General features: G+C 46.2%; 1 protein-coding gene across 1 annotated transcript; it reads right to left on the reverse strand.

The window, feature by feature from the left end:
- Positions 1-314: 314 nt before the first annotated feature.
- On the reverse strand, positions 315-13,522 carry LOC103821319 (L-threonine 3-dehydrogenase, mitochondrial-like). Its single transcript, XM_009096166.4, has 10 exons — positions 13,407-13,522; positions 10,862-10,973; positions 8,361-8,562; positions 7,980-8,022; positions 6,786-6,856; positions 6,098-6,247; positions 5,160-5,332; positions 4,129-4,219; positions 3,411-3,680; positions 315-3,197 (listed from the first exon to the last, which is right to left on the reverse strand). The coding sequence occupies exons 3-10, from the start codon at positions 8,542-8,544 to the stop codon at positions 3,058-3,060; spliced, it is 1,122 nt and encodes a 373-aa protein (XP_009094414.3). The 5' UTR covers positions 8,545-8,562; positions 10,862-10,973; positions 13,407-13,522; the 3' UTR covers positions 315-3,057.
- Positions 13,523-14,190: the final 668 nt, after the last annotated feature.

Below are 14,190 nucleotides of genomic sequence, written 5' to 3' on the forward strand. Positions count from 1 at the left end.
TCCAGCTCCCCTGGAGCCCCTTTTAGGCTATGGAAGGGGCTCTGAGCTCTCCCTGGATCCTTCTCTTCTCCAGGTGAGCACTCCCAGCTCTCCCAGCCTAGCTCCAGCCCTCAGAGCATCTCCATGACCTCCTCTGGACTCTCCCCAGCTGCTCCATGTGGATTTTCACTTTACAAATCCTCCCTGTGACTTCAGTTACTCCAAGCCTCCATGCCACGTTTAACACCCCAGCTGCTGACTCAGCCTGCAGGTCTGTTCCCTCCTGGCTGTGTCACTTTTCCCACCTGCTCCAACCAAAGATGACAAACTTGGGATCCATCTGCAAAGGATTTTATTAAAGTAGGCATCACCCACAACAAACAATAGTTGAAAAAATATTCTTAACAACCTTTTTTAAATTTTTTTTTTGTCCTGAATAAGTAATTTAACAACCACACTGCTCAAGTGTCATGAGGGAAGTCTCTGCCCAGAAGTCAAACTTCCAACATGTAGAAAAAGGTAGATATTTTGTACCACATCAAGTTGGTTTAATTCAGAAAAAAAATTGTGACATCATAACAAGAAAAGCTAATGTGCAAAACATGGGGGAAAAATATACAGATCATTGGTGAGATTGAAAATGAGAATTTCAAACAGGCTGCAGACCTTGCAGACAGATTTAATTACATTCCCTGATTGTCACCACAGTTCCTCCAGACCACTCTCTATAGGAACATGGTTTATTTCAGATTTTTAAAAAACTAAGCTGCTTAAATGGCTGCTCCTAAATGAGGCCAGTAACATCTTGGCAGGAAAACCAAAACTGTGCTCAGAATGCCACAGGTTTGAATTCCACCTTTGCCATGACACCTGTTCCAAGGCTTTTGTGAAATTCCACCACCAAGTGTTTTAGAAGAAAGAACGTTCCTGCTCCTCACTCTTGCTGACTCCAATGAAACTGGAGCTGGGAGTGAGGCTGAGGGGATGAGACCCCAGTACTCTGAGTGATGTAAGGACATGGAGTGAGACCCATCAACAACTCTTTATTTTACACTTCCCCGAGGTGGAACAGAGGCACTGAAGAGTGGACAAGACACTTCAAGCTCCTTTCCAGCCCTTCATCTGCTGGCTCCAGGTCCCTGGGAGATAATCCAGTCTGGATCCCATCCTTTTGGGCAGAGGACAAAGCCCAGCCAGTCTCTCCTCAGAGGGTGTGAAGGGAGGGCCGACTTCACCGGCCCATTGGGCCAAAAATTACACTTGAGCTACGTGAGAGTTACAAAGTGGCCAAAGTTTAAAAATTTGTCCTTTCAGCAATGTAAACAATATAAAAATGTTTCAGTAACAGCCACAACACTTAAGCTTAAATACATGGGAAATTCCTACTTTGCCCACAGATGAAAGGATAAAATACATACAAAACCAAGAGATACAAGTGTAACAAATGTTTCAAATAACTGGGTTTCACCACAGAATCTTCACAGGAAGGGTACTTCCGTGAGGAAACATATTCCCTGCAGGAGAACTCCTGTACAAAGGGACAAAAGTCTGATCATGGCAGGGTTACAGAGAACACAACAGACTCACAGCCACCAAAGCACCGTCACAGAAAACAGAGCAAACAAGTTGTAGGCAAAAAAAAAAATATATATATATATACTTGAATGTTTTTACCTACACACACTACTGGAGTATACAAGAACAAAAAAAAAAAAAAAAAAAAAAAAAGGAGAGCTTCCTGTAGGGAATTTCCAGTCATTTTGAAAATGAAAGGTATTTTTTCTTTGAAAAAATAAAAGTCCAAAGTTCCCAGAGGCTGCTTCCCAGCTGGAGTAGCTGACAGCTCAGACTCACATCCATGGAAACTGGTATTTTACCTACAATGGCTTTCCTGTCTCTCCAGTTTGTCATTTCCTGAAGTCTCCTAAGTAGCTTTTGAACTGACACCTCTTCCTCTCACACATCTAAAACTCCCTTGTTCATCCCAGAATCTCCTGTGCATGAAACTCAACGAGCAGAACAGCCCTTAGCTGTAAGCTAGAAGATGGTTTCAGCTTCTGGATCCCTCTCTGAAGAATAAAAGGGTATGAGTTACATATAAAGAGCATCTACAAACTCAGTGCACATGGAAAATGGGGTGAACAGGAAAGATTTCAAAGGCTGACCCGACTCTACAGAAAGGCTCCATCCTCAGCCTACCTTTACAACTTGTTCCAGGCAATGTGACACTGTGCAGGGACTCCAAACAACTGGGAGAACCAATAGTACTGCTAAAAACCCCAGCCAAAGGCTTGGCCTCCCTGAAATCCCACCCAGACACACATCCACGGAACAGCTCTTCGGAGTTCAGCTCTCCCTCCAAGGCTGCACTGAAGGCAGCAGCACTTGCAGAGAACAAGACAAAGCTTTGCTTGTAAACCCTGGGGATTTTTAAAGCAGGATGAGAATTCAAGTTCTATTCCACTTCACATTTATAAGCAGCATCATAAGAATGCTAATCTTTTTGCCCTAGGTATAGAAAAGTGTATGCTTAGACAGCACTAAAGAGAGATATAAATAGGAGCTATTAAGCAAAGTTTGATTTCAAACTAGAATTGCAACAACCCCCTGCAATTTGGAAACATGAAACAGCTCGTTTGATGTCTCTTTTGTAAGCAAAGAGTAAAAAGGTTCTTGCTACAACCTAACATCTTCCACCAGGAAAAAGCAAAACCTATGGTTAAGTTTTTGGGATATGCCTGAAAGGCCAGGTTGGACAATGCTATCCCATGTTGTTTGCCAAGGAAGAGGCAGGAATGATTGGAGATCCATCAGCCAGGAGTAAGTGTTATTTTGGTGTTTTTCCCTAAGTGTGAAAGTTAAGAAATCTGTGTTTGTCAGCAGTGCTGTGTTTGGGGACAGCACCCAGTGCTGTTGTTTATCTAAAGGACATTCCGGCTACAGGACATTTCTGCCCAACTCTGTCACTACTTACAAAAATTAGTAACTGGCGTGCTCTAAGACTCAGAAAATTAGAAACTAAAATTCAGCCATTTCTTCCTGGTCCTCTGTGTAAATCTGGAAACATCTGAAAGCATTTCAGTTAGCTTGGGCAATCCTAGAGTCAGACCCAAGGTAGCTAAACATGGTGGTCACCAGCTCAGGGAGGTCATAATCGTGTTTCCAACCCCAGTCCCTGCGGGCGTTGCTGTCATCGAAGTTCATGGGCCAGCTGTCAGCTGCAGGGAAAAAAAAAAACAAAGAACCAAGAAAGGTGAGGCTTAGGGAAAAATCTCTCTGAACTTTGAGATGTTTCATCATTACTAAAGCTGAATTTTGAACCATAAGACTTGAACTGCACAGGAGCAATTTTTCAGTTCCTAAAAAGAAAAGAGACTTCATTCCACCCCGATGATGTTTTTTTCTTACCTGCTGCCAGGGAAAATACTAACCTATGGCTTGCCTGACTTGATCCACATTGTAGGTCATCTGGAGCTCAGGAACATACTTCTGCACCTCCTGGGCCAGCTCCTCAGGAGTGAAGCTCATGGCACTGATGTTGTAGGTCCTCATGGACAGGGCTTCAGCAGGGGCCTCCATGACCTCCAGCGTGGCCTTCAGGCAGTCATCGATGTACATCATGGGCAGCCGGGTGTCCGGCCTCAGGTAGCACTGGAATTTGCCAGTCTTTATGGCATCATGGAAAATCTGGACAGCATAATCTGGGGAAGAGGATAATGGATGTGTATGATCTGTGTTGTGCACTTCATGAGAGTCAACAAACCTCAGACCAACCCCAAAGTCTCCTGTCTCAAATCTGGCAGCAGGACTGTGAGATATTCACCATGAAATCACAAAGTGGTTTGGGTTGGAAGGGATCTTAAAGACCATCCCCTTTCACTCCCTGCCATGGGAAGGGATGCCACTCACTATCCCAGGTTGTTCCAAGCCCCATTGAACCTGGCCTTGAATATTTCCAGGGATGGGGCAGCCACAGCTTCTCTGGGTAACCTTTGCCAGGGCCTCACCACCTTCACAGGGAAGAATTTCTTCCCAATATCCCATCCATCCCTGCCCTCTGGCAGTGGGAAGCCATTCCCCCTTGTCCTGTCATTCCATGCCCCTGTAAAAAGTCCTCCCCAGCCCTCTTATCATGCACCAGTCACTCACCAGTTGTTCCCCCCCCAGGCTGGGAATCTGCAGAGATAATCCCTGGATACCTGAGGCAGCGGAAGTCCAGGCCATAGCGGTAGTGGTAGTACTGGGGAGGGGGCAGAAACACAGAGTTACACACCAAGGGCTGGTCACACACCCACTGGTTTCACAGGAAAAATCTGACACAGGATGAACCTTCAGCTGTCCCAGGACAGGGATGAAAGGAACAGAATTACTGAACAATCCCCATTCCCTGCCTGGCAGCTGATCTCCCTGCTTGCTCTTTTTCAGCTCACATCCACATCGGTACACATGGATCTTTGACATGGATTGTCATGCTACTCAGGTAGGGTCTACAATGTTCAGAAACTGAACAGTCCTAAGTTTGTGAGACTTTCCAGGATAATACAGTCCTCAGACCTGGAAACTGCATAAAAATATCAGCTTTAAAAATGTTGTTTATAAATAACTACAAAGTCAAAAGAGAAGTTGTGCTTGTGCAGACTCCCAAGACTTTGACTTTAAAGTCTTTTTCTGTAGAGGAGGAGCAAAAAGTCATCATTGTGTACCCGCTGTCACAAGGCTTTGTGCACTACCCTTTCTGCAGTGCCATTCACACTGGCACAGAGGCCAAAGCCATAAAAAATAGGCAAAGAAATGACACTGAAAGTCAGCTGTTTGCCAGCTTCCCATGCTTTGAGCTCTTCCCAACAAAACTCAAAAGATATTTGACCTTCAGAGCTGCCTCAGACTATTGCTGAGTAGGAAAGTCTGAATTAAGGAAAAATGGGGGGAAGAATGAGTGAGGAATCTTACAAAAGCAATGAAGTTCCAATCATAGAATCATGGAATGTGTTGGGTTGGAAGAGACCTTAAAGAACATCCCTCCCAAGGACAACTTCCACTATCCCAGGTTGCTCCAAGCCCTGTCCACAGCCTGGCCTTGGATCCAGAGATCCAGGGGCAGCCACAGCTTCTTTGGGAAACCTGTTCCAGTAAAGATCTCCCAGACCTTTTAGGAAATTAATAAAATCAAAAATTCTCACTTCTCCCATGAGCTCAGCGTGGACCTTGGAGACTCCATAGATTGTCCTTGGTCTCTGAATGCAGAGATCAGGAGTTGGATCTCGAGGAGAGGTGGGTCCAAAGGCTCCAATGGTGCTTGGAACAAAGAGCCTCAAATTATGCTCAGCTGCAATATCCAGAACATTGTGTAAACCTGGGGAAAAAAAACCCACAAAACAACAGGATTTATCAGAATATTTCTTCTTTCTCAGGCCCTTGTGAGAATTATAGAATATTCTCAGCTGGAAGGCACCCATCAAGATCATCCAGTCCAACCCCTAGCCCTGCATAGACACGTCAACAATCCCACCCTGTGAGCATTGTCCAAACACTCCTGGAGCTCTGGCAGCCTTGGGAATGTCACCATTTACTGGGGAGTGTTATAGGAGCTTCCTTGAGCTAGGTCTCTCAAGCTCTTGGAGGTCTATAACACACCTAAGATAGCACAGCTACCCTTAGAGGCATAAAAATCAGCAGGATGGTTTCTGTTGCAGTGTTGGAAACAAAAAGGTGTAATAAAAGGCAAAATAACAAACAGAGAAAAACCGACCCAAGTGCAAGAGATTTTTGCTCCTGGTAAAACACCTCACAAAAGCCATTAGTTTCTTTGTTCTCTTCTTTTTCTAGTAAATTGCCCAAGAAGGACTTTATGGCTTCTGTCCAATTAGATATCCTGAAGTTTGAGGTGAAGTCCCTAAGGATGTATGAAGTGCCTTTTTCACCTAATCAAGGAGAAAAACTTCTGGCCTTCTTTCCTTTTTGAGGGGACAAAAGACAATTTTGTCACTTTGTCAACAGGGAGCACATTCCTATAGGGGAACTGTTGCAATGCCCCACACCCTTTGGGGAAGAACATTTCCCTGATCTCCAACCCAAACCTGCCCTGACACAGCTTCAAGCACTCCAAGCCAGCACACACCAGTGATGTTGACAGCCCTGGCCAAGGGCACGTTGGCCTCTCCCACGGCGCTGAGCAGGGCGCTGTAGTGGAACAGCCACGTGATGCGGTTGTTCACCACGATCTCCCGCAGGTTCTTGTAGTCCAAGATATCCGCGAAGATGAAAGGACCTGGAGGAGGTGGAAGCAGGGGGAAATTGGATGTCAGGAATGGATGGAAGGAAGGTTCTGCATGAAGCTCAGGCTGATGTTTCTACCACCTAAATACATCACTAAGCAGTGAGGTTGAGGAAAAATTGTTGCAAGCTTCCAGCGAAAATCAAAGAGTCTTAAATCCTACTCTATATCCACCTCATTACAAAAATTCCTTGAGCATGTAGAAACAAAGCACAAGTTTCATTTCCAAATTCCTCCCTACAAAAAAATAAAAGCAACTCTTTCTACAGCAGGAGAGCACAAGGTGCCTCAAACAGTTATACGAGTCAGGAAAGTGGCAAAGCAGCAGTGAAAAAATGCAAAGAGAAATATTTAGGAAAAGAAAATAAGAGAAGAAACCGACATCTTGGCAAGATTTGAAAGCAGGGAGGCATTATGCAGGTTTGAATAGCAGCTTGTCAGTGTAATCCACTTATCACTTTGATAATTAGTTTATGAACATCAGAGGAAAAGTCAAGTTTTTTTTTTTCCATGTGCTTCCCCAGTCACTTACCACTATAAAAAACATTATCTGCAGGCTTTCTAATGTCAGACAAGATCACATTGTTCTTTCCAAAGCGTTTCCTGTGTAAAAATACCCACAGGGAACAGTGAGTCCACAACTTTTTGAGATAATCCATCAGCTGCTATTTTGTTTTGCAGGAGTGATAGCAGAGGAACAGTATTTTCCACAACAAAATCAGTTACCTCACTAAACAAAAAAACCACCCCAACAATCCTTTAAATATCAACCCAGAATCTTGAAAAATGATAAAATACTTCTAGTAGCAATCAAGGTTTGCATAGGAAAGAGGAATTTTTAAGAAAGTGAAAATAAGTTGGGGAAAGAGACTTTCCTACTCTTTTCTTACTGAGAATTGTACCCAGGGATAATTTACCCCCCTGCAGACAACAAAAAAACAGAGATTGTTGTAGCTGGAGTTACTTTTATTTCAAATAAGCAAATAGAATAGAGAAATTGTCACCTTGTGCTAATCAGCACAAGACTGTTGGAGAGAACAGCTCTGGGGGCATTGGAGCACATTCTGGCCTCCCATTACTTGGATAATTTAAAAATTTATCATAGAAAATGGTAGAAAACGTTCAAACTGCTACAGTGTTGAATGCAGTGAGTCTGCTCACTTTTAATCTTGGTCTAAATTCCCTCCAGCAAAGACTGTGAGCAAATGATAAACTGGAGCTGAGCTGGATGTGGACAAGGACATGGATCAGGGAGAGCTCTTGGAGCATTTCACACTTCTTGAAAAGCTGTCATAGAAAAAGGAGGCAACTGTGCTTGAGGTGGGTTAAAGGAGAAGGAAAAAGAAGGAAAACTCTGAGGGTTCAGACTCTGAATACTCCCATTTAAGTGGAAGCAAACAACTCAGCAGACAGTCCCTCAGACAAAATCCTGCTATTTTGGGAATTGTGACCAATGGACACGCAGAACATACGTCAGGAACCCACAGCAAGCACAGGAGGGACAAATAAAATGAGGGTGAAAATTTAATTATAGAATCATTAAGGAAAAGACCTTTAAGATCATCAAATCCAGCCATTAACGTCATTTACAAAGCCAAGAGGCAAAACCAGCATTTGAAACATAGGATTTCTTTTATAAACAACTTTCCAGACAACTATTGCTCCTATAAGTGATGGCTAAAGCTGGAATTCCTCACTCACAGCAAGCCAGGGAATGGTGACCCACCTCAGCAGCTTTGCAAGTCCCACCCCGAGCTGGCCAAGACCACCTAAGAGACAAAAATCAGAGGAAAAGTGGGAGTCACAAGGCAGAATTCCATTATTATCTGTATCACATCAACAATTAGTATGATTTTCTCTGCAAGTCAGGAAGCTTTTACATTTTTTTCTCAAGAAACTGGTTTTAGAGGAGTTCTGGAATTGAAATAGGAAAGTTCACACAGGACTCCGATCTTACTGCCCGATGGGAAAGAGCATCCCAATTCCCAATTCCAGGATATTTGGGGTATTTTTGCTTCCAGAACTGTGCCCTTTGGAGAGGAAGGGAGGAGACCAGTGGGAAAACTCAGCTGAGAAGCAGGAACCCAGCTGTGCCAGGAATGCTGACCTGTGATTAGCACCCGGGGATGATCTGACTCGGAGAACGTCACCGAGTGGAAGCTGGCGTCGGAGGCCACCTGGCGTGGGGACACCCCGATGGCCCTGACGGGCACGAGGGACACCCCACAGCCACAGCCAGAGCTCTGCAGCAGCTGGCTGGCAGCTCTGCCCAGGTTCCTGATGACTGGCATCTTCCCCTTTGAGGTGTGCTGTGAGGAGAAAGACAAAAGATGAGTCAGGAGTGATTCAACCCCATTAAACGGCTTTTAAAATGTTCCCCCAGAAAAGTCTGCAGGGATCCAGAGGAATTTGATGCCATCCCAGGGCTGGGGGATTGTGCCAAGCAAGGGCTGAAAGCAGCCTGGGATGTAACATGAGCAGAGGTAATGTATTCCCTGGAGTGAGCTCAGGAAAATATCCACACTCCAGAAAAACGGGCAGGGAGAACACTGAAATGCTCAGGTTTAAACTTTTTTAAAAACTTCATTTAGAGCTGTGATTTTAAGGATAAATACAGAATAAAACAAAGCTGCTGTGATGTCACGTTTGGCGTGAAAGTTTTGCAGGTTGCTGTGAATAAGCAAAACTCCTCAGGATTGCATCAGCAAGAGCAGCTGAGCCAAGGAGGCAGCAGGAAATATCTTGAAGAAAAAGGGAGATTTACTCTGATTTAACACTCAGGATGGATGGTACCCAGAAAGCAAACAGAGGAGTGGCAGGGCTTAGCCAGGCCTCAGGAAAATGTTTTAATTATTTCATACAATTATAATTTATTCTGTGCTGCATTCAAGTTTGGGTTCTTCCTCTCCACATCTTTCATACTGCAGAAGGAAATGCAAAGTACCCTAAATAAATGACACCTGCAGCCACAACTGGTCGTTTCTGTGGTGCAAATTTAATTCTCTCTAATAAAATCCTCAAGGCACAACCAGTCATTTTTTCCTTAACCCCTCTGAACAATTTTTAGCTGTTTCCCAAGGATCTAGAATATGTAAATTCCCAGATAAAAGCATATTTCAAACTTGCCTGATGGGGTTACCCTGTCAAATCATTTCTAGGGGCATATATTCTAAAAAGGTGAGTCAGGTAGATGGAAGCTCTCCACAAGAAATTGCAGCAGTTCAATGCTGCAGATGAATTCCAGTTGCAGAAAAGCAAACAAGTGATTAATGTGGGTGTTTCTTTCACTTCTCAGTCACCTGACTGAGAATGTTCTGGTACTTGAGGGAATTCTGCTATTTAAATAAGGATTTGTTAAATATTGTCTAGTAAGACAGCCCCACAAAATGGCATTATTTAAAAAATACATTTAAACTGATCAAAAAGACTTGGTCTGAGATGCCCAGAGAGGTGATGGGAGTGCCCATCCTTAGAAATATCCAAATTCCATCCGGACACAGACCCAGGCACCAGCTCTCATGATAATCCCTTCCTATTTCAGCACTGAAGAATAAAATCTTCCAGCATTGAAAGAGACTCACAGGTCTGTGTGATAAAAAATTTCCACTCCAAGTACCTGAAAAAGCATTTTGAGCTTTGCAAAGTGCAAACAAAAGCTGGCTGTGACTAAAATTGGTTTCCCAGTGACGGGACTGGTTTTTGCAAACAAACCTAGAGCGAAACCACAAAGGCTTAAACTGAGAATTTACTCCCAAGTCTGACTCAGAACTGTAAATGCATTTTATACCAGGAACTGAAACAGCCAGGCAGCAGAGCTGCTGCAAAACCCTCCACTGATGGCATTTGTTTCTATTTCAAATACAGAGGGGGAAAAACCAGGTGTGACTGGCTACTAAAGTTGCCATAAATGCACAGATATATAAAGAAATCAATATTATGCCTTAGAAACACTTCCCCAAATAGCTGAAGTCAGCCCCACACAGTGATTAACTTGCAAAAGCAACTCATACAGGAAAGCCCATTCTGCTAGATCCAAGTTTTCCATCTTAATTAACTTCCAGGAGTTATTAACAGCTCTGAACACATACAAAAAAAAAAAAAAAACAAAACTGATGTAAAATAACTTATATTTTTATAGGCTTCCCTTTTTGTTATCCCAAAGGGGAAGACTTTCTGTTCTGTTGGGAACTGAAGGGGAAAAAATTACTTATATAATATATAGATATAATTTATAGTGGAAGGTGTCCTTGCCCATGAAACAGGATGAGCTCTAAGATCCCTTCCAACCCAAACCATTCCATGATTCCACAATATATTTTCAAATCCCCTCCCACATCCCCTTCTGAACAGTTTTTCAGTCCCTGATCTCATTTATCAACTTAAACTGATATTAGAAAGTGTTAGCTGCTAACACTTTCTAATATCAGTTTAAGTTGATAAATGAGGAAGTTTTAAGTTGATAAATGTTTAAGTTGATAAATGAGGAAATTTTATCCTGAAACATCAAAGTTATTTCCCTCACCCCAGTAATTTAAACCAATAACCAAAGGTAATTTCAAGGATTAGGCAATGGAATTGAAGCTGGAATTTTCCCTCTCCTGTACTCACCTGGGCCTCAGCTGGTGATAAGGCAGAAGCAGAGCAGAGAATGCAATTTATAGGACACTGCCTCTTTGGAAAGCCAATCAAAACCAGGCAGAGAGTAGGAGTTGTCCCACACCTTAATGGAAAAAAAAAACCAAAAAAAATGTGCGTGAGAGAGCAGCAGCAGCCAGGGATTTCACTGTTCTCTCCTGCTTGATTTTGAAATGTCTGGAAGTTTGGGATAGGCAGGGAAAGGGCTCTGAAGGTGCACAAGCAGCTCCTCCAAGTCCCAGAACCAGCCAGCCTCAGGTCATGGCCGAAGGACAGAGTTTAAATTAATTAGTGGCAGCGCAAAAAGATTAGTAGAAAGCAAACACGTGTTCCAATGAACAGTAATCTGCCTGGGATAGCAGGAAATTTCTGGGGTTTGTAAGAAGATCAAAGCACTGGGAGAGGGAGAAGAGGGAATAAAGGAAAAAAAAAAAAAAAAGAAAAGAGACACATTCATAAAATGACATTTAGTGAGTGAACTGCCAGCTGCTGATCCTCTGCGAGGTTTCCAAGGTGTTACATAAGCAGCAACACCTGTTGCTCACATAAAAGTCAAAAATGATTATGGAAACCAGCAGCTCTTGTAAATTAGTTATTAATAGAATGTCACGGTGACAAGAAAGAGAAGAAAGTCATGGGCTTTGTCTGGAAAATCCCACTGCAAGCTTCAAAGAAAATGGGAAAGAGAGGTCAAACCAAACCCCAGAGCTCCCACAGGATCTCGGGGGCTGCACAGCTGCTGGGATGCCACAGGATGCCCCCTCAGGGAGCTAAACCAAAGAATCCAGAACTTTCTTCTTTCAAAGAAAATTAAGGGACTCTGCAGGGCACAGCATCTCCAGATTTCCAGACACATCCTAGGGAACATGGTCCAATGCACTGAGCCCCAAATTCTCAACTCTCAGTTGGTTCCAAACCCCACAGCTTCTACTTCAGACCTGCAGATTTACTTATGCATTGGAAAGCTCCTCTAATATTCCCAACCATATCAAGAGCTTGAGGAGTAAGACAGCACCTTCCTTGGGCATCCAGAAGATGAAGCACAAGCCACTCTGCTCATGGGAAAGCCTCTATGGTGCCCAGGTGCTGCCAAGTGGAAACTCCATCAGATCCCTGCATTTTGGAGCACTCAAGCTGCAACAACTGAGGGATACTCTCAGCTCAATCCCAGCAACTGCTGCCTGGATAGCTGGACCCAAATGCACCTTACATTCCCTGCTGGCAATTCCTCTGCTTCCAAGACCCCCCAGGCTGGGACGCTGCGTCCCTGCCGGTGTCCCCTGGCAGGGGGAATGTGCCAGGGTGTCCTGGCTGGAGCTGTTCCCTCTGGCAGGGAGCTGCTGGCCAAGCTCAGCTGGAATAACCTTGACACACACGCACGGCTGTTGTCCCAGGGGTGACGCACGGCCGGGGATGAGGCCGAGCCCCTCACGGAGCCCGCCAAGAGGAGACGTCAGCCCGAGCCGTGAGGGACCTGCTGGGAACCTGACCTCAGCCACCAAAAATAAACAAAAAAAAAAAAAAGGAGATTACGCAGCTGCTGAACGGTGTGAAACTCCAGAAAGAGATAAGGAGGATTGGTCCACAACATCCAGTGTATCCTGGGCAGAGTGGGCAGCATGGGAGGGGGGGATTCCGCCCCTATGTCCCTCTCAGGTGAGACCCCCACCTGCAGAGCTGCCTCCAGATCTGGGATCCAACAGCAGAAGGACGTGGAGCTGCTGGAGCAAGTCTAGAGGAGGCCACAGAGATGCTCCAAGGGCTGGAGCCCCTCTGCTCTGGAGCCAGGCTGGGAGAGCTGAGGGTGTTCCCCTGGAGAGGAGAAGGATCTAGGGAGAGCTCAGAGCCTCTTACAGTGCCTAAAGGGGCTCTAGGAGAGCTGGAGAGTGACTTGGGACAAGGGATGGAGGGACAGGTCAAGGGACAGCAGCTTTAAACATAAAACAAAAGTAGGTTTAGATGGGTACTGGGAAGGAATTCTTGGCTGTGAGCATGGAGAGGACCTGGCACAGCTTGCTGTGGCTGCCCCTGGACCCCGGAAATTGTCCAAGGCCAGGCTGGACAGGACTTGGAGCAACGTGGGATAGTAGAAGGTGTCCCTGCTCACGGCACGGGTTAGAACGGGAGGATCTTTAAATCCCTTCCACCCAAACCATTCCCCGATTCCCTGGCACTTCACCCGCCACAGCTTCCGCTGATGAAACCAAGGAGCCGGGGCGGGTGATGGGCACGAACAAAACCCGCCCGCCCGCAGCGAGTCCGGTGCTCCTGGTACTTTGGTGTGGCACCAAAGCGCCACGAGCACCGAACCGCCGCCCCGGTCACGAAGTGTCCCCAAAGTGTCCCCAGATGAGAAGGGGGGACCGCACGGTGCCGGGGGAAGCCGCCCCTCCCCCATCCCATTCATTCGGTCGCGCCGGGAGCGGGGCAGCCCCGCGATCCCAAATCCCCCAAAACCAGGCCCGCAAAGCCCCGCAACCCCCAGGCCCGGTCCCGTCCGGTCCATCCCCTCACTCACCCCGCTCCTGCCGCGCTCCCGCCGCCACCGCCCGGTCCCTCAGCCGGGGCCGCTCGTGCCGGGGCCTGACGTCAGCGGCGGCCGCCCAGGGGATTGGGCGGTGACGTCACACGGGCGTGATGTCACGCGCCGTGAGGGGCGGCGGTGCCAGGCGGGGCTGAGGGCGGGCGGTGCCCGGCGACGGGAACGTCGCGACATAGAGAGCCTGGGGGACAGGGACATTACAGCTCATCCCATCCCCTGCCCTGGGCAGGGACACCTCCCTGTATCCCTGGTTGCTCCAAGCCATGCCTATCCTGGCCTTGGGCACTGCAAGGGATGGGGCAGCCACAGCTTCTCTGGGCACCCTGTGCCAGGGCCTCCCCACCCTCACAGGGAACAATTCCTTCCCAATATGCCTCTAACCCTGCCCTCTGGCAGTGGGAAGCCATTCCCCCTCTTCCTGCTGCTCCATGCTTTTGTCCCAAGTCTTCTCCAGCTCTCCTGTTGGTTCAGCACTCGCTGGCCGAGCTGCACAACAATAACACATTGTTAGTCAAAGAATCCCCAAATCCCAGAATCCCTAATTCCCAGAGTCCCAGGACGGGTTAGGCTGGAAAGGAGCACTGGAGGCCATCTGGTGCCACCTCCCCACTCAGGAAGGGTCATGCCACAGCACAGGGTTGTGTCCAGACATTTCTGGAATATCCCCAGTGAGGAGACTCCACTCCCTCTCTGGTCAATCTGTTCAGTGCTCAGTCACTGCACAGGGAAGAAGTTCTGCCTCCTGTCCAGGTGGAATTTG

The sequence above is a fragment of the Serinus canaria genome, chromosome 3 (genome assembly GCF_022539315.1).
Source record: "Serinus canaria isolate serCan28SL12 chromosome 3, serCan2020, whole genome shotgun sequence".
Lineage (NCBI taxonomy): Eukaryota > Metazoa > Chordata > Aves > Passeriformes > Fringillidae > Serinus > Serinus canaria.